Source organism: Larus michahellis, chromosome 2, assembly GCF_964199755.1.
Source record: "Larus michahellis chromosome 2, bLarMic1.1, whole genome shotgun sequence".
Taxonomy (NCBI): Eukaryota; Metazoa; Chordata; class Aves; order Charadriiformes; family Laridae; genus Larus; species Larus michahellis.
The window spans coordinates 118,706,955-118,731,449 of NC_133897.1; the positions used below are offsets into that span (position 1 = coordinate 118,706,955).

The 24,495-nt window shown below is 40.0% G+C and overlaps 1 protein-coding gene across 3 annotated transcripts in view; it reads left to right on the forward strand.

Moving 5' to 3' along the window:
* LAMA3 (laminin subunit alpha 3) overlaps positions 1-24,495 on the forward strand; it is a 124,416-nt gene that overhangs the window by 94,430 nt on the left and 5,491 nt on the right. For all 3 annotated transcript variants that reach the window (XM_074576845.1, XM_074576846.1, XM_074576847.1), the window contains 25 exons: positions 1,495-1,545; positions 1,934-2,085; positions 2,627-2,737; positions 2,837-2,948; positions 3,501-3,668; positions 4,802-4,998; positions 6,366-6,482; positions 7,041-7,195; positions 8,550-8,691; positions 9,288-9,387; positions 9,774-9,890; positions 9,974-10,153; positions 12,247-12,389; positions 13,469-13,645; positions 14,812-14,963; positions 15,062-15,224; positions 15,710-15,843; positions 16,338-16,488; positions 17,685-17,804; positions 18,737-18,861; positions 19,214-19,334; positions 20,507-20,647; positions 21,437-21,567; positions 22,451-22,582; positions 24,228-24,372. In XM_074576845.1, the coding sequence (XP_074432946.1) occupies positions 1,495-1,545; positions 1,934-2,085; positions 2,627-2,737; positions 2,837-2,948; positions 3,501-3,668; positions 4,802-4,998; positions 6,366-6,482; positions 7,041-7,195; positions 8,550-8,691; positions 9,288-9,387; positions 9,774-9,890; positions 9,974-10,153; positions 12,247-12,389; positions 13,469-13,645; positions 14,812-14,963; positions 15,062-15,224; positions 15,710-15,843; positions 16,338-16,488; positions 17,685-17,804; positions 18,737-18,861; positions 19,214-19,334; positions 20,507-20,647; positions 21,437-21,567; positions 22,451-22,582; positions 24,228-24,372 (3,437 nt within the window). The remainder of the gene's footprint in view (positions 1-1,494; positions 1,546-1,933; positions 2,086-2,626; positions 2,738-2,836; positions 2,949-3,500; positions 3,669-4,801; positions 4,999-6,365; positions 6,483-7,040; positions 7,196-8,549; positions 8,692-9,287; positions 9,388-9,773; positions 9,891-9,973; positions 10,154-12,246; positions 12,390-13,468; positions 13,646-14,811; positions 14,964-15,061; positions 15,225-15,709; positions 15,844-16,337; positions 16,489-17,684; positions 17,805-18,736; positions 18,862-19,213; positions 19,335-20,506; positions 20,648-21,436; positions 21,568-22,450; positions 22,583-24,227; positions 24,373-24,495) is intronic.

Here is a 24,495-nt window from a genome sequence, read left to right on the forward strand (position 1 = left end):
GCAAAATTCAACAAGCCAGTTTGTTTTCAGTTTGTCTCCAACTATATATTCTGATCAGCCATTTCTTTCTCCACATTAGGAATAAAACCCTCTGTGATCATCAGCACAGCATGTTCTAGCAGGTTTCTTGTGCGTGATGTTCGGCACTTGGCCAGACTTTTTCATTTCACCATTTCTTGGCTGAAGTTGTTTGTGCACAAGCTGTAATAATAGTTTTATTTAATTGGTACTTCACAGCTGAAATGTGTCTGGTGTTAGCTGAATTACACAACTGCACAACAGCATGGGTATTTGAATTCAGAATAATTTCCTTCATTCTCTTACAAATATATTCTTTGTGACTTGTCTCCTTTTGGCAGCAGCGCTCGCTACCAATACCATTTAACTTCCTGATGACTTAATGTGCAAGTGCCAAAGGAAATGGCACAGCTAGGCAGTTTGTTCCGGGCTGTTGCATGCTGCTGTTAAAGTTCCAGGTCCAATTTTATCACTGTAACCTTTCACAGTTGCAAGCTGTTGTTGACTCTTGACAGCAGCAGCCTGTGCCCTGAGTGCATCCTTTTCCTTCGGAGTCAAAGGCATGCACAGCGCTTTTCATTTTCAGGAGGAGATGAGAATTTGGCAGTAGGACCAAGCCTGTGAAAGGGACATCAAGATGGGGAAATTCCTGTCCTACATGATGGCATTTGTAGAAGCCAGTTCCTCTCTTGCCTCCTGAAGTTAGGATCCCAGGATGTTACAATCCCACATGCACCTGGAGAATGTTAAGCTTCTTATAAAGGGGTTTGTAAAACAAACAAACACAACAAAACAACACACTGAACAGGCAGTTACTTGTGCTAGCTTGTTAGAAAGTCTGAGGGCAATGTTTGTTGCATACCACCTGTATCTGTGGCCCACCCTCCGTGCCTTGGGTTACGTGCCGTGTCTGCTTCCATGCATACACCGTGGATTTTTCTCAAACTTGATTAATCCCTTAATCGTGCAAGCTGTGACAGGTGTGAAGGAAGGCTATAAACATTTCTCAGTTCCTTCTAAGACATCCTTTGAGGAATCAGAACCTGTAGTTTCAACGTGAATACTAAAGTGGATAAAGGGGTTTGAACCTATGTCCTGGGTAAAATGCTTTAACAATATCGTCTCAGCTCCCATCCCTGTGGTGTTATTCTAGGCAAATTCTAGTGATACCTTCAGCACACTTGATGTGAGAGATCCTCCTGCTGCTACCCAAGTAGCATATATTGGGGCAGGTTACAGTCCCTTTCCTTTGAGGGATGAAAAAGGTGTTGATCTCAGCAAGGCATAAGTGGGAGCTGAATGTTTTGGCATGTTCAAGCCTTCTGGGTATTTCGGCTCATTCACAGTGGGTATGGGTTTATGAAAAGGCAGCACTGTGTTTTAATGGCTGCCCACCATGAAAAGTGAGAGCAAAAAGGCAATAGCAGTATTTCCATAAGAAAACTTTGGTTACTAATGGCAGTCTTGTGATTTCAGAATGTTTCAATAACGAGCCAAAAGACGTAGATCCCAATGAAGACTGCAACCGTAAGTAATAAAATAGAACTGCACTTAGATTGCTTTCTGCTGCTTCGGATACATCCTTATGACTCTTTTAAGGGTGGCAGAGTTTAAAAAGGACTGGAGGTGTCCTTAGTTAATCTTTTAAAAGCAAATATTCAAACAAACACTTGGAAAAATGATAAAAGAGATGGTCAGTTAGCCAGATTTAAATGGGGCCTCCTCCTTATTTCTAGCTTTGGTCACTCTCCTTAATACTGTGGGCTTTGTTGTTGCCTTTGCTCTTCAGGTGACACCAGCTGACAAGCGTCAAAGTCTTTCCATTCCATCTCATTTATTAATGTGCTCGGCGAAATGCCCTCTGCACCAAATATCAATAATATGTATTGTTTTCCTTTGCTCATGCTCCCTCCAGCTTGCGATAGCTGCGTAATTACACTGCTGAAGGATCTGAGCACAATAGGTGACGAGCTTCAGCTGATTAAGTCTCAGCTGCAAAACGTCCATGCGAATACCCACACACTGGAGCAGATGAGGCGGCTGGAAACACGCATCAAGGACTTAAAGGTAGGCACACATAAACAGAAAAGTGGATTTCAGATGAAGCGGTTAAGAGCTGAACCTAGGAACTCATGCCATCTTTTTCTCAGCTTGCAAGGAAACATACACCAACTTCTGATTTCAAATACCAGACGCTGACAGCACGTGGCTTCACCTGTTAGAAGACAGCTATTGTTTCCATGTCATGCTCTGAAAGAGGATCAGTATCTCTGCTTTTTCTGGGGCTTGCTCACCTTGAAAGCTATATCCCTGAGGTTTCCCTATAGCTCTGTCTTTTTCCAGCAATTCATGTCTCTCCATTACTGAAAAACCCCAACGTTCCAATTGCCAATACCCAAATTCATCCTAAAAAAATGTTCTTTAGTTGGAATAGCAGTTGTTATACTCACAGATAAAAAAGCCCAGGTTTTAGGCAGCAGTGGGTCAGCCTTCATGGCAGGAATGCTGCTTTTATTTACCTTGGGTAAAGATGTAACCCAGTGAATTTTTGCTTTTCGTCTCCTGTGTGTGGGTGATTTATTGGATTTTTTTATTTCTTTCTTTTCAGGTCTTATTGAAAAATTACCGTTCTGTCGTTCATAACCAGGGTTCAAAGGTAGATGAGTTGGAGACAGAATTCATTAATCTAAATCATGATGTAAATGCTCTCCAGGAAAAGGTGACTTATCAAATCAATTTAAAAATACACATCTCTTGCCTACATATTAGCATACTGTATCCAGATATTTTCAACCTAATCAGTTTTTTCCCTTGCTAGGCTGAAATGAACTACAAAGCAGCTGAGATATTATTTAATAATTTTGGCCAAACTCATCAGAAAGGAAAGGATTTGGTTTCACGAATACAAATAGTTGTCAACAATATACAAGGTAAAAATAGTTTCTAAATCCATAACATGTTCTGTTTTATGGAATCTTTTCAGTTTATTTGCAATATTCTTAATTAAGCATGAGAGGTTTTCCTAGAAAATGATTTCATAAATGAGAATTCAGACAATGATGTGCAACTCACTCTTCCTATTAGAAATCTAATATATAATGTTAATTTAGGAGCTTGCTTTCCCTATGGAGTGAATAGGGACAGGGAAGCCTTACCACAGGGACGTTTAGAGCAACAAATTGACTATCCTGACTTTAGTCTGACCTCAGTCTGGGTTGCTATCATAGGCTCTTTTAAGTTAGAAGCTTAAAATTATTGCTGTGAACTTGATCATTTGGGACAAATTTCAAGCCCGATGCCATCTTACTAGCTCTGTGTGACATAGCGTACTTTTCAACTTAATGAAATTAACACAAAATGGATCTGCGTCATTAAGGAATTCAGGAATAGGCATGCCTTTTCCAGAAAAGAGACCAGCCCTGTCCTTTGCGTCTTTTGCATAGGCTTAAGTGCATCCTCACTTTGAAGACAATTTTTTTCAGTGCTCTTGGAACAAATAGCTGGTACAAATGCAGAAGGCAACAACTTGCCCTTGGGAGATGCTGCCAAAGAACTGGCCGAAGCTCAACGCATGATGACGGAGATGCGAAACCGCAACTTTGGCCAACTTCAAGCAGAGGCGGAGAAGGAGCGAACAGAAGCTCAGCTGCGTAAGGGCTTGTTCTCTCAACTTCTTACTCTCTAGAAAGATCAACCCTAAATCTGAAGCATTATTGATTGTTTGGGATGGAGTGCAGGGAGGGGCATTTTGCAACGTATCCCTGGGATCTGTAGCGGTTGTTAGTCAACAGGAAAGTGGTAGTTCTGGAAGGGATTTACAGGCGTTTTTAGTTTGTTATGGAAGAAACTGAGTTGAGCTGGAGAAGAAACCCAGTAGATCCTTCTTTAATAACTCAATGAATCTCAGTAAAATAAAGACGTAGCCATTCATAATATACTTATGCAGTGCTTTGGTGTATGATAATATATAGGCTATGGCACATGCAGCTGTTTTAGAGGAATTACACATGTAATTTAACAACAGATTTTAAGAAGTTGCTGGAGTAGCCCAAGGGCTAGATCATACAAGGATAAGGAAGTTCAGAAGTTCTAGTTGCACTAGTTGTACTCCCTTTTATGTTCTCTGCATGGGTTGACTGGGACATTCAGAAACCCGATTCCGGACATCAGAGACAGCAAGAACAGCAAAGTCACAGGCTTATCTTCTAACCAGGGGCATAGTTGAGAAATGTGAAAGACCTTACGAGTAACAGTAATTTCGCCTACCTTTGGACTTTGATACCTTCCTCTGAGTAATTCTTCTGTATCCTATCTTGTAGGCAGGGCACTCTAAAGAATGATTCATTTGACCTCGTTTATATTTCTAATTTCTTTGAGATGAAATGTGCCTGTATGTCTCCATTGATTACAGAGGAAGCTTTGATGACTAGCGCAGATGTAGATGTCTACATTGTAGATGAAGTTGTGTTAGTTCCATTAAAAAAAAAAGAAAATGATTCATTAATTGCAGATTATCTTCATCCTTACTTAAATTAGAAATAGCCAAGTAAATGTTTATCTCTGCTCTGTGTCTGCAGCAGCAAACTCGGGAGCTGATTTGATCCAGTGACATGCTGAATAGCATCTCTGCTATAGTAACACTGAAATTAGTGCTGCAAAGGACACTCAGTATTTCACACAACCACAGCTTTCTGATCCTAAATGTCAAGCCCTTTTGAAGGAAGTTTGTTCTGGTTCCCTTCTTCTCTGAACAAAACTTTTCTTTCTGTTCTTGATGCTGCAGTACTGACACGTATTAAGAATGAACTACAAAAGTACCACCAAGAAAATCATGGGCTTATTAAAATTGTGAGAGATTCATTGAATGACTATGAATCCAAAATCACTGACCTTCGTGAAGCTCTGAATGAAGCGACAGGACAAATCAAGCAGGCTGAAAACTTAAACAGAGATAATGGAGTTCTGTTGGAAGACATAAAGGTAATGTCAGGGTTTGGGAGAAAAAAGTTAAACCTCAGGAGATGAGAAGTGCTTTTGATTGCTGCTTTTGACCTTGCAAAGCCAAATAGCACTAATCCTTTAGACTTTCTCCAAGGTGTCTTTCCCTCTTTTGATGTATGTATGGACAGGTATAAATAGAGTCTGTTCCCACTTGTCACCTCTTTATGTGGACAGGACAGTGTGACCAAGACATAGCTCTGATGAGAGAGGGGAAGGAGATTCTCTGCCTAACCCTTCTTTTCAGCTGCCACTAGCCTTTTTCTTTCCTATTCTAGATCAAATTCCTGATGCTGATGTAGTTTTCATAGTAAGTTCCTTCAGATATTTGTCTTTAACAGCCATAAAAGATGGGAGCAATAACGTGTGCAATACTGTTAAATTATTTGGCATTAATATTCTACAGAACCACTTCTGAGTTCTCAACAGAAAGGTGACAAGAAACATCTGTCATTCCTTAGCAGTGCTTGATTTTTAGAACTGGGGAATAGTACAAGAAATAAGGGTGTGCTGCAGGATCCATTAAATTAATGTGGTTTTGCTGAAATATATCACTGTTTTGGCACACTCGTGTCCATCCAGTTTGCTAGCACTGTTTGAACAAAAGAATTTCTACATTCAACTGTCCCTTTCAATATTTAATTGTACCTTTATGTGCATGGACTGTACAATAGGTGTGCCACATAAGTATGCACAGTTGTGTTAAAAGATGGATGCATCTGTACAAGTCATAAATCTCTTGATACGCCTCTCTGGTAGAGAGAGAGATTTGACATGTTACAATGATGGAAACCCAGCTGAAGAGAGCTGGTGTGCCATTACCCTGGAGCTGTGCTGTGGATTGTCACAGGGCTGCTCTAGAGCAAGGAGCTTCATTCATTTTCCCCTCAGAGCTTTCAAGAGGAAGAGGTGGGGAGGTTTCACACCTCCTTTCTGATGTCCTCCCCGAATGAAGGGATAGTGTAATCATTTTATTTCTGCCTTTGGGAGAACAGAAAAGATCAGGGTAGTCACCAAGGAGCTGTTTTTAAAGTTTTCAGGTTTGAAGCTTCCAGGTTTGAGAGTCAGACGCTTAGGTGGTCTGTCCTGACAGTTCATCTCAGCTGACCTGTACTGTTTTTACTTTGAGTTCTAACGACTGAGCTGCCCAGCTATGTGCTCTAGTACTGCAGACTCCTGAGTTTTCTCACTCTTCTAATGAGTAGGATAGCATCAGTCCCTAAACACTATAGGCATCTGATTGACACAGTGATAGTACCTTTGGTAAATCCTGTTGCAAGCTATGGTTTTCCATGCCTCTCATTTTTACCCCAATCACATGTTTTTCAACCTCTTTTTTTTTTCCTCAGAAACAGATTGAGGAGACAAATGTCCAACAGAACAGTGTCTTGGATATTCTGAGCTCTGCCCGATCTTCCCTGACGCAAGCTAACAGTGTACTGGGATTATTGCAGAAGAGCAAAGAGGTATAGTTAACCTTCTTAAGTTAAGGTGAAAAACCCCAATATCTTGCTGTCACTGTAACGGGTAGCGTAGCTTGGTGGCTAGGACACAAGGCTTATCTGAGCCTCCCAAAAAGGGAGGGATCTCATATCCGATGATGGGTGCAAGAGGAGGCTGCCTGCACAGGTTTCTGTAAGAGAAGCTTGTTGAGGGTTGTGATGCATCTGAGGAAGACACTGAACTGCAGATATCTGAATTTGGGAGAATATCTGTGAGAAATACCATAAATGATTGTGTATTCTTGTATTTCTTTCTAGGCAATTGCTTTTAGCCACTGTCAGAGACTGGGCTAGAAGGGCCTTTGGTTTGATTCAGTACAGCAGGATTTGTTTTTACATAATGGGTCTAGAAGCATAACGTAATGACTAGCGGTTGTTTGCAGTAACCTATAGTGTAAGTTGGAAGGGAACTTGTTTCCTGTTGGTCGCCTCAGGTGCAAGGTGTATGTAACGCTGAAGGAGACGAGGACAAAATCAAACATGTATGAACACAAATAAAATTTCATCTTTATAAACCCGTAGGAATATGAAAGCCTGGCTGCTCAGCTGGATGGAGCAAGGAAGGATATGAATGAAAAGCTGACAAATCACTCCTTATCAGCAAGCAAAGAACCGTTGGTGGTGAGGGCTGAGGAACATGCCAAATCTTTGCAAGACTTGGCAAAACAACTGGAAGAGTATGTTGCTATTCCTGTAAATGAGCAATTTTTGTACATAACATCCATGGTTGCAATGCTCTGTCTGTAACTTTACTTGCTTTAATGGCCATTTGCAAAGTTAGAAAGAAATTCAGTTTGTCTTTTTCTGCTTCTTCATGATGTACGGATGTTTTCTTTTTACCCCACAAACCAGGTCTTCCTGTGTTTTCCCTGATTTTATTTTTCCCCAGAAGTGGGGACTCCAATAATATGGCTTTATATTACTGCATTAACACTTCATCAGCTTCTTACTAACAAGAGAAAATCCTCACGTACAGAGTGGGAAGATGTTTAGAATATCCTTTTTGTAGAGCTATTTCCTGTAGTCATAGTCAGGGATACCATTATGATGTCAGCAAATTGGGACAAATAATTGGAAAAAATATTGTCTTGGCAGAGTCTTCAGACATGCCCATTTATTATTAGTGAGGAAAAGAATTACTATAGTTTTCTCATCCTTCAAGGAATCTTCTAGACAAGCAAAACCATGAGAAACTTGATATGAATCAAGTGTTTCTCTCTCCATTACTTGTACTTTACCTTGGAATTTTGAGTGAGGTTCTGGAGGCCCTCTATGGTACACCAGAACAAAATGAGAAAAGTGAAACCCTGATTATTTTTTTTCCTGTGCAAATTGTTTGCATTTTGTCATTACACCAACTAGAAACTCTCAAAAATTTTAATTCCAAAATACCTAATTCAGCTGGAAAACTCTTGATGAAAAAAAAAATTCCTTAAATTTTATTAGTTTTCAGTATGATTTTTGTCAATTAAGAAGATACTGTTCTTACAAATATAAATCTTACAGCTAATATTGGGCAGTTGCATAGTTCATGTGGAGTGAGTACAAGAGATTTTGTCTGTTGTTTCTGATGCCAGAGCTGCTGCGATGGTTCTTGGGGAAGAGCCAAAAGGTCGTGTAGTACCTCCATCTTGTGCTCCATCTGCTGCTCCTGTAGGATGCTGGAGCAGCCAGAGATTATGTGGAAGCTGCAGTTCTCTGAACTGAAATGTATTCTGGGGGCCGTGATGGAGGTGGCTTATTGACCTTGTACCTTAGTGAATTCTCATGGTCTTAATTATTTAAAGACTGCTTTGAAGGCCCACAGTTGTGCTTATCCAAGCATGTGAACTTATCCCATCTTCTGAAGAATCTTTTCATATTGGTCTGCATCTAAGTTTGATATTTTTGCAGAATGAAATTACAGATCTAACCAAAAAACATTTTCTGTATTGGCATTAATTAGAAAATACTGAGTTCAGATGGATTCAGAATACTTCTCAAAGTCCATAGTCTTTGCAGAAGGCTGCATTTTTCACCCTTTCCCCACAGAATAAAGAACAGTGCCAGGAAGGACGAGTTGGTAGGCTGTGCTGTGGAAGCTTCTACTGCCTATGACAATATTATTAACGCCATCAAAGCGGCTGAGGAAGCAGCCAACAAAGCTGGGAATGCAGCTGACTCAGCTTTATCGGTAAGTACCCGTAAGTGGCCAAATGACAGTAAACTTGTTACAACCAAGTATTTTGTTTTTACTATCAGAGAGGTACCAAAAAAAGACCCATGTGTGTTCGCATGCCTTATTTGTCTATGGTCATTACACGAGCCGCTATTCTGCTTGTTCATGCATTAGTCTTGGTTCAACACTGAACAGGCTAGTTATGCCCTTTCTGATGAGTCTGTCCACATGAATGCTAACTGTTCCTTTCAGTGCAAAATAGAGAGATCTGCATAAGGCAAGCCTGGTAATCACTGAAGGTGATTTCAGGTATTCTCTTTTACTTTGCACTAGTAATACCCACAAGCTCTTCAGCAGAGGAGTAGTATCTCACAGCTGTGGGCTAGTCATTTCTTCTGAATGCCCCAAAATCTGTCAGAAGTTTGCTGAAGACCAAGGTTGTGTTATGCTTCAACTAATATTGATAATGGTTATATAAGGTGGTGTTCTTCACATGAAATCTCTGCCCTTGTATGGTTGTTTTTTTAAACTGGATTGGGCTATCTCTTTTACTCTTTAAATTTTAGTATAATTATTAAAGCAGTGTTACTGTACCGTGCTTCTATTACCAGACTGTGAAGAGAGAAGACCTATCAGGAAAAGCTGCAAAGTTAAAAACCGAGAGCACTACACTCTTGAATCAAGCACAGAAGACTGAAAAGACATTGCAAGGTACTAAGAAAGTGATAGTAGCAATGTTGGCACAGCATGACCAACTTTCACTGAACCATGAACTTTCACAGTTCAGCAAAGCTCTGCAGCACATACTTAACTAGAAGAGGCTAGTTCTATTACAATGGGACGTCTTGTGATCATTATTTCCAATGGCAAAAAGGCAAGAAAGTGAATTTCCTACCTCTCCTGTGCTATACGCCTTTACGGTACTCCTGTCCAGCAAATACTTAGCCTTGTGCTTGCTTTGCAGTGCAAATACTCTTTTAATGCTTACCAGTGACATGAGCTGTGTAAGAGTGTAGACTGGTGCTGCCACACCACCTGCCCAACAGAGAGGTGGTGTTTCTGTTTAAAGTTCATACAGGGCATTCACTGTTTTGCAGCTATTGGTCCAACCCTTGAAGACATAAAGAAAAGACTTGATGTCGCTGATGGGAAGAAGAATACACTGCAAATTGATCTCGTCACTCTTCAAAATAATCTCAATGGGATAAACAGAGGTTAGTTACTTACTAATCATTTCTGTTTTGCCTCTTTCATCTGTTAGTATAAGAATCTGCACATGCATTTGTGTGTGTTTCAGATGACATCGACGGCATCATCACCGATGCAAAGAACATGGTAAAAAGTGCTGAGGATGTCACAACTAATGTATTGGATGAACTGCTCCCAATTCAAGTAGATGTGGAAAAAATGAAGAGTACCTATGGTAGCACACAGAGTGCTGGCTTCAGTAAAGCATTGATGGAGGCAAACAATTCAGGTATTGCAGGTGCTCTCTGAGTCCTGCCAAGTCACTTTTAGGTGAACACGGACAGTTTTGCAGCAGAAATTTTAGTCATCCAATAGTTAGGCACCTAGCCTACGCTAGGATTCTGAGCTTCCTTTATTGCAGTGGAAAGGGACAGGTACTGCAGAAGGTGATTCAGGCCATCCTGTGGTGTGTGTTAAAAGCTGATACCATGACTGGTCTCTAAAGACTTGGAGGCCAGTGACTAGCAGGGTACCTCAGCGTTCAGTACTGGGTTCGATCCTGTTTAACATCTTCATTAATGACCTGGATGATGGGGCAAAGTGCACCCTCAGCAAGTTTGCTGATGACACAAAACTGGGAGGAGGAGGGGCTGATACACCAGAAGGTCATGCTGCCATCCAGGCGGACCTCAACAGGCTGCAGAAATGGGCTGACAGGAACCTCATGAAGTTCAACAAGGGGAAGTCCTGCACCTGGGGAGAAACAACCCCATGCACCAGTATATGCTGGTGGGTGGCCAAGCTGGAAAGCAGCTTTGCAGAAAAGGACCTGGGTGTCCTGGTGGGCACCAAATTGAACATGACCCAGCAGTGCGCCCTTGTGGCAAAGGCTTCATGAAACACAGGAGGTTCCACCTGAACATCAGGAAAACACTTTTTTACTGCGAGAGTGACTGAGCACTGGCACAGGTTGTCCAGAGAGGTTGTGGAGTCTCCATCCTTGGAGATACTCAGAAGCTGTCCAGGCACAATTCTGGGCAGCTGGTTCTAGGTGGCCGTGCTTGTGCACAGGAGTTAGACAAGATGACCTCCAGAGGTCCCTTCCAACCCCAGCCACTCTGTGATTCTGTGATTTTCTACTACACTGACTAGAGAATAAGCTTGGGCTGTTAGCTAGATGTCTGTTAGCTGAAATTAAGTGAAATGGGTTGCATAGAGCCTGTGTTGAATACAAAATAAGGGGCAATCGCAATCCCAAACAGCGTCGTTTTTCATCTTTTCAGCAACTTTTTCTGATAAAGTCAAGTGAGAGAAAACCTTTTAAATAAGATAAATACAAGAGCTAGCCCTGCATGTTATTGCAGAGTCGTAAATCATCCCTGCAGTTACAAGACCGGCTTAGAAGTCACATTTAGAAAAATAATAGGTCTGGATTTCTTTTTATTTGTCTTCTGCATCATAAGATTGCAGTCTGCTAATACTTTCAGGCTTTTTTGTTTGGTTTGTTGTTTTTTTTTTGCAATGACAGGAGATGAAGAATTGTTTCCTATTTTAATCAAAGTTGAAATTCTCATAGTATCTCCTTTTCTCCTGAAATCAACCTGCCCAGATACTGTAAGGCTCACTAATGAATTGTGACGACTAGCAGCCCTGGCACAAAACATGCCCTACTCGGTCAGGCCAGCAGTCTGCCTACCCCAGTGTTTACTCTCTAACGGCGGCAGCAGGAGATGGTACTCTGGGAATGCACATAAGCCTGGACCCTGTCTGCTGTGCGTTATCCTCATCTTCCCCTAGCATCCACAGTCGCTGGATAATAATGTTAGAGAGCACATCCCTGTCTGTTCTATTTAGGTTTTTTTTCTGGACCTGAATTACAGAATCACAGAATGGTTTGGGTTGGAAGGGACCTTAAAGATCATCTAGTTCCAACTCCCCCGCCCTGGGCAGGGACATCTCCCACTAGACCAGGCTGCTCAAAGCCCCATCCAGCCTGGCCTTGAACACTTCCAGGGATGGGGCGTCCACAACTTCCCTGGGCAACCTGTTCCAGTGCCTCACCACCCTCACAGTAAAGAATTTCTTCCTGATATCTAATCTAAATCTACCCTCTTTCAGTTTGAATTAAACTAATATGGTTTTAGAAGTGCTGATTCTGTCTGCTTCCACAAATACCTTTGGCCACAAATTTCAGGAGTACAATAACTTCTGTATAAGCTGCTAGTTTCAGTGAGGGCTTCCTAATATTGCAGGACTAATGGAAACAGTTCTGTCGTCACCCTACTGACTGCTTTTCTGATAATTGTGTAGTCATATCTTATTTTTGCATCTGTTTTCCACCCCCTTTCTATCATCAATGATTATTTTTTTCTTTCATTGCAGTAAAAAAATTGACAAACAAACTTCCAGATCTGTTCAGCAAGATTGAGAGTATCAACCAACAGCTGATGCCAATAAGCAACATCTCTGAAAACGTAAATCGCATAAGAGAGCTGATTCAGCAGGCAAGAGATGCTGCAAATAAGGTCTGTCCTGAACATTGCAATCATGCTTAACCTCAGTGGTTTGGACACAGCAGTACTTTTGTTCCTTTTTCACTTTCTAAATCATTTTGTTAAAATGGGTGTGAAAAACCAGACATAAATTTAATTCAGCAGCACCACCCAGCACTTAAAGTAACTGTGATGATGGGAAGCATAATAATTTGTACATAAAAAAGAATGGATGCAGTGGCATCCTGCTCCATCCTCCTCCTGTTGGGTTTTTCCAGGTCATGTCTAATATTTATTTGTACAATAGCCTCTTTCCTTCCAAGGTACGTTGTGTTGGCTTTCACAGCACGGAGGAGTCGGCACTGCAGCTTAGAGACAGGGCTCTCCACCCACGCATGGCCAGTGGAACACTGGCACTTCCAATAAAGTCGTGTAGCCCTGTGCTCTCATGTCTCCAGCTGCCCATACCTTCTAACATACCTTCTATGTTAGAAGTCATCTACTAGCATCCTATTTGACTGCCCTTTCTCCGTTTAAGCAACTGCTGTGGTTGCTCAAGGGATAGCCTAGTCTCAGGTCCCAGAGAAGCATCCCTGAGGTCATCACAAATAACCTGCAATTACAATGAATAAGAGGCATCTGTGACACGGTGTAAATGGCTGTAATAGGACACGTCTTTCTTAATATCAGAGACGTGTTATAATTTCCAACGGACAGTCATGTCCAGCTAAGTGAAGCATCAGGATAGGTACGTAGTCATCTAAATAATTCATAGGCTTGCTCTTTAGAGCTGCAGGGCACATCCTTCCCTGTCTGTGTATTGAAGGTAACAGTTACTTGTCAGAATTGCGGTAAGGGTTGATTAATTGATGTCTGGGGTAAAAAAGTGCTGTGTGAAGTGGTAAGTATTGATAATACAGAATACCGTATTATCCAGTCTGCTTCCTAATTACATTGTTTGGTAGAATCAGGGTCCAAATCTGTAGTAATTGATGGCCACAACATGACTAGGATACGTAATAGGTTACTTTGTAATTAAACACAGCAGTGAAATAAGTGGGAGTAGTAGCAATAGATAATTATAACATACTGAACTTTGTTTTTCTTAATAGGTTGCTATTCCTATGAGGTTCAATGGCAGCTCTGGTGTAGAGGTTCGACCTCCAAGCAACCTTGAAGATCTGAAAGGCTATACTTCGCTCTCTTTCTTTCTCCAAAGACCTCAGACAACATTAGACACCCCCCAGAGGGCATCAAATAAGTTTGTACTGTACCTGGGTAATAAAGATGTAGGTATATTTTGAGATTTAATCTGATTTTTAGAACAGACAGCACGCTTTGAGAAACAGATGGGAGATGTTTTATTTTGACTGAAGTCAATTTCTTTATAATTGCCATTATTTGGTGGCAGAACTGTTTTGTGAAGAATAGTTCATTCCTCCCTCGGCAAAGTAACTTGTTGGGTGACTGACTGCTTTGCCCTTTGGTGCTTTGCTGTTTTGCTCCTTTGGAAATTACTTCTCAGTCATGGATACCATCACGCAGTCTTGTCAGAAGTGTCAGGTTCTGCAGCAGTCAGCACAAACTCAGCCCAGCCGCTGCCTCAGAGCTTTGACTCTTTTCACAGTATAAGTCACAGTGAGTTTCTCTGTTGGTTAAAAAAAAAAGCGATGATTTCAGTTTTAAAATTCAGTCCCTCAGCTCTTAATTTTTTTCTCTTCCGAATATGTGGAATAGTACAGACCTGCTTGTGCATTCAGGCTTGCTTAAGCACCATCAAACATCTTAAAAATTTCCTGCATGCAGTTTCTAACTATGAATTTTTGAATCTTGTTATCTGACAGCAGCTGTATCTGTAGTGGGTCTTGTGCATACACAGAAAGCTGTTTAAAGGTAGTTGTTCTACACTGGATTTCACCTTTTTATCCCCTGATATCTGGCCAGGATATCTGTTGACAGTATTTTAATTGTTATTTGTGAAATATGGTATGTTGGAGAAATAAAATGTCAATTGTTTGGGAAAATCACTGTTTCCAGTCACCTCAGTAGGAACCGTTGTCCTTGACTGAGTGTTATTCCAAATATCTTTTTTATTTCACAGCCGTTGAGTCTAATTTTTAGTAAAGGTGTCATGGTTTCATGGCTTTAGCTGGGAGATGTTACAAATGTGAAAATTATTTTAGCTACTATTGTTATAAAAATAAAAAGCCACACATGACTCTCTATGACTATATTCACTGAATCAGTGCAACACATTATTCATTGAATCAGTGCAACATATATGATTACAATTTTTTTTTCACAGAACTGATAAACTTAACAATTCTCATCATTAGGTGGGTGGATTTCTTATGACTCATGCACAGTATGATGAGGTCTCTGAGGAAGTCCTGCTGTATTTTACCTTCATTAACATTAATCATTTATTAATGATTATTTGCTTTGCTCTTCTTAGGCTTCCAAGGACTACATCGGTATGGCTGTGAAAGATGGTCACCTCACTTGTGTCTATAACTTGGGAGACGGGGATGTAGAAATAGATGTGCAGCCATTTGTGACTCAAAGCAAAACTGAGGAAGCCGTTATGGATCAAGTTAAGTTTGAAAGGTATGAGATCCACAGTGCACAACAGTCTTTTCCAAAACCTGTTAAGAACATCTTTTATTAGTGTGATGTGACATTTTGCCTGTCTGTTTTGGTTTTAGGATTTACCAGTATGCAAAGCTGAATTACAGCAAGGCAGCGATGCCAACGTCTCTGGAGTATGAAAGCCCTTTGACTGCAGGCAGTGGAGGCAGCGACACTCTCCTAAATCTTGATCCCAGCACTGTTGTCTTTTATGTTGGAGGATACCCACCAGATTTTAGGGTACAAAGAGTTGCTTAGTCTTTCAAAGAGATTTCCATGTTAATCATTATGTTGTTCTTACAAGTAAAGATTGAAACTACCAGTCTTTCAAAGGCTGTGTAAAAGTTTATCCACGTCAGTAGGAACAGATGGGATGCAAAGAGAGGCTACTACCTACAGAAGGTGCCTGGCTTTTAGTATGCTAGAACGCAAAGAAGGGAGCATGGTGGTATTTCATCTGCCGTGGACAGCATGAAACCTGTCCAGTCCTGCTAAGAACTATTCCCAATTCATCCAGATGACTCTGCTTTAAATTGTGCTGCAGTACTCCTGGGGTGGTATCAGATGGTTTGCATTTTTTATACAAAGATATATTAATTTCATGATATTTAGCATGTCATATTCTGTGTCTTACTAATATTTCAGTAAGTCTTAGCAGTTACATGTCAATGTAAAATCTTGTTAGCTGCTGTTGACGGAATGTTTTTGATGACACTATTTTGCAGCCTCCACGTAAGCTGGACTATCCTCATTATGAAGGCTGCATTGAACTAGACAACCTAAATGAGCATATTATCAGCCTTTACAACTTCAAGAGGACATTTAATCTCAATACCACTGAAGTGCAACCCTGCAGAAGGTATGATATAAACACAGAAGTGTTTCATAGTTCTGTGATTTTGTCATTATGAATCCTTGTCTTTTCACATCCAGAAGAATGGCCACCGTGACTAAACTGGTGATTGTTTTCTAAGTCTTGGTCATGTCTACATTTCTTAGAGAAAATGCAGAATTCACATCTGTGTCAATCTCAGTCCACTGGCCAACAATTTACATGTTATAATACCCAGACACAATTCATGGTCTAATGTATTCAACTCCTTTATAAAGTAAATATTACATTAAGTGCAAAAAAGTCAGTCACTAATGATTTCCTCTCTAAAGACCATATGCAAATCCAATAGAAGCCAGTGGAAGGTTTTCTCTTTACTTGTGTTAGATCCGAATTTGTCCCTATTAGTGGCCCTGTACCAAATGCTTTAACTTCAGCTTTTTCAAAATTATGACAGTAAGTCCATGTGGTAATAGTTTTTGCTCTCATTTATTCACATCTGTGACACTGAATTATTACAGGTATAAAGAAGAGACTGACCAAAGCTATTTTGAAGGCACTGGTTATGCCAGTGTCACGCTGAAAGAACCAATTATCCACAGCCAAGTACGCTACGAGCAGACAATTGAGACTACTGCAGATGAAGGCATTGTGTTTTTTGCAGCAAATGAGGTAATTTGTGGAATGCTTCTGTCTGTTTTGTGGTCCAAGAACATTTTTAAAAACTTCGCTTACTCGAGAACGTGTTAGATTTTGTAATAACTGTAAGGAAATTTCTTAAAAGTGTTTGTTCTTTTTGTCTGTGTGGCAGACTTTCAGTACTTAAAGGGGGCCTATAGGAGAGATAGGGAGGGACTCCTTATCAGGGAGTGGAGCAACAGGACGAGGGGTAACGGTTTTAAACTGAAAGAGGGGAAATTTAGATTAGATATTAGGAAGAAACTCTTTACTGTGAGGGTGGTGAGGCACTGGAACAGGTTGCCCAGGGAAGTTGTGGACGCCCCATCCCTGGAAGTGTTCAAGGCCAGGCTGGATGGGGCTTTGAGCAGCCTGGTCTAGTGGGAGGTGTCCCTGCCCATGGCAGGGGGGTTGGAACTAGGTGGTCTTTAAGGTCCCTTCCAACCCGAACCATTCTATAATTCTATGGTTAGTAGATTCTGCTAATGTTTAATGTCTTATGGTTTAGTTTTAGGTAGTCTTGCAAGAAGCGGGGAGTTGGACTCGATGATCCTTATGGGTCAACTTGAGATATTCTATGATTCTATAATGGCTGCTGAACACTCACTTTGTCAAGGCTGAGAAAAAATATTATTCCAAGTAGCTCCTCCATTAGACCATGCAGAGAATTCAGAACTGGGGGCAGGCAGGGAGGATGTAAGTTGAATCAAACCAATTTTGAAATACCGAGATCTTCCAAAAGTGGAAGTGCAGTCTACCCAAATCTGGATATGGGTGTCAACAGAGTAAGGAAGAATGTAGAAAGTGATGTGGTGACTTATACCTGTAAAGGTGCTCAAAACAGCAGGGATACTACTTATCTAATAATATTACAGGCATGTTTGCAATCACTGTGACATGTTTTGGGTCTCATTGCTGTAAAAAGTCAGTAGACATCTTGAAATGACAAAAAGTCCTCTAGAGATTTGGAGAATACATCTGGAGCTGATACCAGCTGATACCAGATCTGTTTATAACAGTTTAAAGTAGTTATGGTTGAGTATTATAAGCTTTAGTCCAGTTTGTGTTATCTTCTCCTCCAAAAGCTTTATTGAAGCAACTAGATAGCTTCATTAAAATTATTCACATGACAGTGAAATATATATGAAATGTTGGTAGTTTAATTGTGTTGGTATTTTCTTTTATTGCAGGATCAGTTCATCAGTGTGCTCATTAAAGATGGTCATGCAGTTTTCAGATACAAAGTTGGCTCTGAGCCTCCAAAAGAAATAGAAACCAATGCAACCGTGAATGATGGAACATACAAACAAGTATGTCATTTTAAACAGTCAAGGGATTATTATTTGTAAAAATGCACATTAGCTGGCACTAAACATCCTGTTGTAGAGTTTAGTTGTGAAGTTTTCCTTTTGTGTTGAGGAGATCAGGCTGCTGGGGATTAGTTTGGATACGTGAAAATTAATCTTTCTACTGTCATGCTTTCCTGTGAATATGGATAAGTTCAGTTTTAACAGAAAAACCACCAAAGAAAAAAAAACTTTGACAGAGCAATGCTTTATTTAGAGAGAGCTGTGTACATTGCAATTACGATCATTAGCTTAATACTTAGATTAGTGTTTTTACCACCTAAGGATTTATTTCTTCAGGCCAGGCCGATCTTTACAGAGGTTACTCTGTTGTAGTCTTTTTGTTGTTGCTTGTCTACTTAGCTTCAGTCTGGCTGTTTTGTAGCGCTACCAGAGTGAAACTGGAAAGACATTGTTAAAACCTTTGACTGCCATGTTGAGTCATTCTCCCTTTTCCCCTTATTACATCTTCATCTAAATAGTGTAGGTCGCAGGGTCTGCTGGAAGGAATCTTTATGCCCTACTGGGTCAAGTTACCTCCAGCCAGCTGACTGACCTAGTCTTTGTATCAGGCAGCAGCTCCTGAATCTTCAACTGCAAATAGAAAGCAATATCTGAATGTTAGGTGAGGTGTTTTTTTAGGGCAATCTTCCTGAGGAAAATAAAACCTTCACCTTGTATTTGGATAGTAGTCCTTAGGCCTTTGCTTTGGCTAAATGCCCGAATTTTTCAAATTACCCTTGAACTACGGCAGTTATTCTGGATTTAAGTCCCTAGTAAACAAGAGAAGGGAAACCCACTCTCCCTCCCCAATATGTCCTGTTCTGTGCTTTCAATCTGCTAAATGATTTTTGTTTCTGCTGAGTGAAGTAATTGTCATTATTCACCTATTTCAGATTCATTTGGTGCTTGCCCGAAATAGGAATACTGTTCACGTCAGTTTTGGTATTGAAGCCAACATAAATGTCTTCCTTTTCACCAAGTACTATCTAGGTGGAATTCCACTTTCTCTACGGGAACGGTGAGTAACTATAAAAAGACTGTAATACACAGGCTTTGTGTGCAAACTCCATCTAAACTCTTTCCTTAGGCAATTTCTTTCACACTCTGCATTGGGTACCTTATGTGATAAGAAAATAACCAGTGTATAATACATTATCGTAATCTGTGACTTTTGGCTAATGGTGGGATCTTTGTTGGAGTGTATCCTGAAGATTGGGTTTGATCAGCATGAAGTATGTGCATGCAAGAAAGATCGGTCTTGTTCTGTTTTTCTATTTCTTACATTGTCAGCATTTACAGGCTACTGTACTGGTGTGTGCTTTGAAATACCAGGCTACTGAACCCTTTTTCCTTCCACTCCCTGAAACCAGCTTTAATATATCCACACCTCCATTCCGGGGCTGCATGAAGAATGTGAAAAACCCTAACACTGCGTCTGTTATTTTTGACGAGACTGTTGGTGTCAGCAAGAAATGTTCAGGTGACTGGAAGGTAACTAACAAAGTTCCGTAAAAATTTCTGATGGAGTTCGCAGAGTCTGGTTTGTTTATAAATCCTGGACTATTATGTTTTACTTAGGTTAAGAATTATTTTTGGTTAGCATGTGATGATAATAAAAGAACCTGGGCTTAGTATGAAAATATGGAATAGAAGAGATTCCACCCCTACTGTGATAGCTTGCTCCAGCACATAATCCACCCTCTTAATTAATACTGTGTACAATTAAGAATACATATTTACCATGTAAACTTGGCTTCCAGTTGCTGTTATTGATTAGGCCGGAATACTACTCATGATCTTTCCTCTCACCAAGGTGCTTATGCTTCCTAATTAAATGATCTCTCACCACTTTTTTTGGAAAGAACTAAGCAGACTCTACTTACGCCAAAGTCTCTGATTGTAAGGCTATTGATCCACTCATCTGATCGTTTTATGATTATTTTCTGTGCACCCTTGAGTTTTGCCACTTCTTTTTAAAATGGGACAATGTGACATTCCAGTGTTGGCTTAACCAATGGTGCATGGAGAGATGAAAACCACCCTTCTGCTTCTACTTGCTTCTACTTACCTGGTGCATGATCCCATTTGCCCTTTTTACTATGGCACTGTACTGAAACTTTGTGCTCATTTGCTTGCCCTTTGTGGCACCCAAACCTTTCACAGAGCAATTTCTTTGCAGGCCATTTCCCTATGCAGAGGATCTGACCTTCGTTCTCTGTCTGTATCTGTATAACTTCTCATGTATTAAGGTGTGTTTTGTTCAAAAAGGCACAGGTATATTGTGTCCTATGACTCACACGGTTTCAGTTATGTAGCTCATCTGCACAGCTCCATACTTACGAACCATTCCTCCAGGTGGTCACTTTTGTGTCCCCAAATGTGAAAAGTTTCAAAGCCATCACGTCAACGCAAAGAATAGCTAGAGACGGAACAGCTCGTTATACCAGCAAGCCTCATCTCCCTTTAGAATTTCTCAGATCATAGTTACTGCTGGTGGAACCAGTTCAGTCGGTCTGTTCCGTACTGAAATAATTGTACTTGCAGTTTGCCTTGTGCGACTGGAGTCGGTCGCAATTGTGTTGAGTAGGGCAGTTGTTGTCCCATGTTGCCATTTCTTCTGATTAAAAGGAAAATCACTGAAAGCATTATTATCTCTCTTTCAGCTCATCAGATCTGCAGCTTTCTCCAAGAAGGGAACACTGAACCTGAGTGCGGCAGGTTTCCCATTTCCCAAGGATTTCCAAGTTGGCTTTGGCTTTCAGACCATGGCATCGACTGGAACACTTTTAAATTACAATCTATGGGTATGAAACATGTTCAACTTAGAATATGTGATTGGTTTTGTTTCTGGATCAGCCATGTCTCTTTGTGACTGTCAGTTCGGCGTCAGTTTGTGTCATAAATCTCATGTAAATTCCTGTATTTTAAGGCAAGAAATGGCTATTATAATCGTCTTTTGAGCATGGCATCTTGCATGTCATAGGCCAGAGAAACTCATCCTGGCAATTTCCTCACTCAGCCAACAAGTAGTTTGACAAGTAACTGAGCTTTGAACTTGAGCCTTCTGCAGAGTAGCTCATGCATGGGAACACCACCATCCCAGTAAGATAACTGTTGCCTAATACAGTTGTCTGGAAATTTTCGCAGGAAAAACTGGCATTCTGCCCACAAGTAAATGTTACCATGATCAAATATGCAGAGAAAAGGGGTTGATTTTGGCTGTGTTCCCTCGGGAAGCAGGGAGGTTCAAGCAGAACCCCATTCTTGCTGGCTGGAGGAGTTAAGATGTGAGTGCGCACCAGGCATTTGAGATGCGGAGAACTGAATCCTTTGCTTTTTTTGTAAAAATAATTTAAACCAGTATTTTAAATGACTGTTTGGTATTCAGAGTGAAGAGGTATTTAAAAACAGGAACTTATGCTAATTGTGCAGAACTGGGTGTAATATCTGGTACTAGATGACTGAGAAATGCACTTTTGGTGTAAGAAAATTTCTTTCCCACAAGAGACCACTGAGAACTGTATTAATGGCAATATCAAGGAGAACTAAAGGCACTTGCATTTACATGACCATTTTGTGGGATTCTTTTATAGCCTAATATTCTTATCATCTTTCTGAGACCTGGCTTTGTACGTGCAAAGATGGGAGAGACGGAAATCGAACTGAAAAAGAAATATGAAGATGGGTCAATACATTATGTGACTGTAATAAAAACAGACAACACGTGAGTCCAGTTCTTTATCTGATTCTTTTATGTTGTGGTTGGAGAAAGAAGATTAAAATTTTGTTTGACTTGTTCTTTGTGTACACAGCTAAAAATGGCCTCTGCTAGCAAAGCGTGCTGAAATAATGAAGCAAAAGATTTTTGGTCTATAAACGTGCACATTGGTACCTGTGGTGTGTCAGCTGTACATTACTATGCGTGTCTTTAATAGATTGTGTGAGTTTTGACTGCTTGTCAAGCTGGAGCCTGGGAGCTCTTCCCTGTCCCATAGCCTTTATATATGTCACTGCAAGTTATAAATCGTATCTAACATAGGTGGTTAAAGGCACAGGGAAGAAGCTAATATTGTGTCTGTTTTTTCAGTAATGATCTGTTATGTAGATATCAGAAGAGAAAATTTACTGAAAAGCTCCTAAATCATATTGGTTTGTGTGGAACGCATAAAATGACATAAGTGTTAGTTAAAGTGGAAAGTTTTGAATGATTGGCTGTAGCTTTGGGTAATTATAACTTAATATTATCTGTACTAGCTGTGGCTAACATGTCAAGTGCCCCATTTTGACACAAAGGTTGAAATCCTGTCCCATAGTTGTCAATGAGAGTTTTTTCATTAATTTCAGTTGGACCAGGATTTCGCTGTAGGACTGAAGTACTAGCTTCAACTCGTGCTCAATATCTACTATGGAAAAGCAGAGCAGTTTCATAGCAGTCAATGAGCACATACTGAAAAAATCACAGAAGTAGCTAATTAAGCTCTAGCATAATTACAATGTAACAAGAAAACACATCTGTCAAAGGGTTCTTTTTTAATATATATATATTTAATTTAGGTTCATAACTAACTCTTTCTTTAGATTTTGTGCTTTTATTCACTTTGTTTCAGACTACATCTGCTGGTTGATGATGACTCAACATCAAGCTCAGTTGAGCCTCTAACAGCACAGGCATTAATCGAACCTATAACATTTGGTGGAGATGATTTTGAAGGTTGCATCTCAAACATCTTTATAAAAAGGTATTTGGCTTAGAAAGAATTTTATTTCATGCATTTTGGCCTGTTTTCCTTCTTTAATCATATTAAAATCACTTTTTGCTAAATTGCTTTTCTTCTACATGTGTGAAGCCTTCACAAATGCATAACTTTGCTGCCCCCAAATATTTTTTCATTCAGGCACGTTATACATGGTATCAAGTTGTAATTAAATCTGCTGTTCAGATGCAATAGAATTTCACTCTTAATCATACCTTTTTAGCATGTTCAGTAGTCTTTTAATCAAAGGATGAACTCAACATAGTGAATTGAAAGTGTCCCAACAGGGCATCCAAAAAGATGTGCTAGGTTGTATCATTATAGCTACACAGGGAGCCAGGTAATGAAATGAGCAAAGCACATTCTGACAGAACCAAAACAGTTACACAAACAAATGAGAGCATATGTATAGAAATCAGGTGCCTGATTTATGTTGTCTCTTTTTTCACATGTGTTTGGTTATTAGAGACGTCTTACAGGCAAAATTTAGGAGAAAAATTATGCATAAATATGTTGTTCAAAGAAAAGCATTCCTTGAGTCACAAGTGATGTCCCAGTGGGGCTTTGTTTTAGCTAACTTTTGATGAACATTTATACATGTGTAGAGTTTAAGAAAATAGTGTATTTTGATTTGATTATCATAGAATCACAGAATGGTTTGGGTTGGAAGGACCTTTAAGGATCATCTAGTCCAACCCCCCTGCCACGCGCAGAGACATATTTACTAGATCAGATTGCTGAAATTATATCTTCATTTAAAGCACTGCAAGACAATGAGGTAACCTGTACATTAACCTCCTGCTTTTAGTACAAAAATAGATGGAGAATTAACATTGTAGCTAGTTCGATCAAGTGAATGGAGAACTGGACCAGATTTGAAGAAGGACAGGTTCTGCTCCCAACTCTACCACTCTCCTCCTAAAAAAAACCCAAAAAACATCGGCGAGGAGCTTCATTACTTTTTCTATCTGTAAAGTGTTTTGTAATTTACTGATTAGCAATGTTGTGTACAACTTACAAAATGATAGTATTACTTTATATGATTCTGTACGCACATAAGAAATTGGTTTTGACAGCCTTTCTGATAATTTCTCTGTAACACTAAAGATAAATATTAAGTTGTGATGGGCTTTACTGCTTGACAAGTCTCATTAGAACATCTTATTTAAGGAGAGAGTGAATCCTTGAGTTAGCAGGACTTGATGTTGCCATTTTTTCTTGATCTGCCACTGGTTATGCATAATTAACCAGCAAAGCCTTGTAGTCTGATCCAGAAATCTTACTCAATCAAGGCTGCTCTCATTTTTTCTCCTTTTTTCAATGGAAATATTTGTTTGGGTTTTTTTTAAATAGATAGCTTTTAGCAAAAAACCACTTTGCTTAGAAGAGATGAGAACAACACATCCCAGGTTTTTCCATAGCCAAAAACAAATAGTCAGGACCACCACAAGTATGAATACTTTTTACAGCATTTTGAACCTACATTTTTCATTGAAAAATAAAAATTGGTACTTTCAACATCAGGTCACTGGGAAATCTATTTTGTACAGAACAGTTTTACAATATGTTGCTGATTACGCTAAAGGAAAGGAATGCTGTGTCACAGCACTTACTGCTTTCATCACTCTAGGGCAGGTCAGCTCCCTGAGGTTCAAAATCTCGTTAATTATACTTCAAAGAATGGTGTGTCCCTTGGAGCTTGCCGCAAATACGAGAACCTTGAACCACTGCTGCTGAAAGAATTTAAAAACCCTCTCAAGTTTAAGATGCTTAAGGTATGCTTGTTTTTACTGTTGTCTTCACTCCATATTGATGCCAAGGCTTTGTCTGCACAGCCATGGCTCCTAGAACTAGATTCAGATGTTATTATTTTCCTTCCATCTCATATCTGAAGCAAG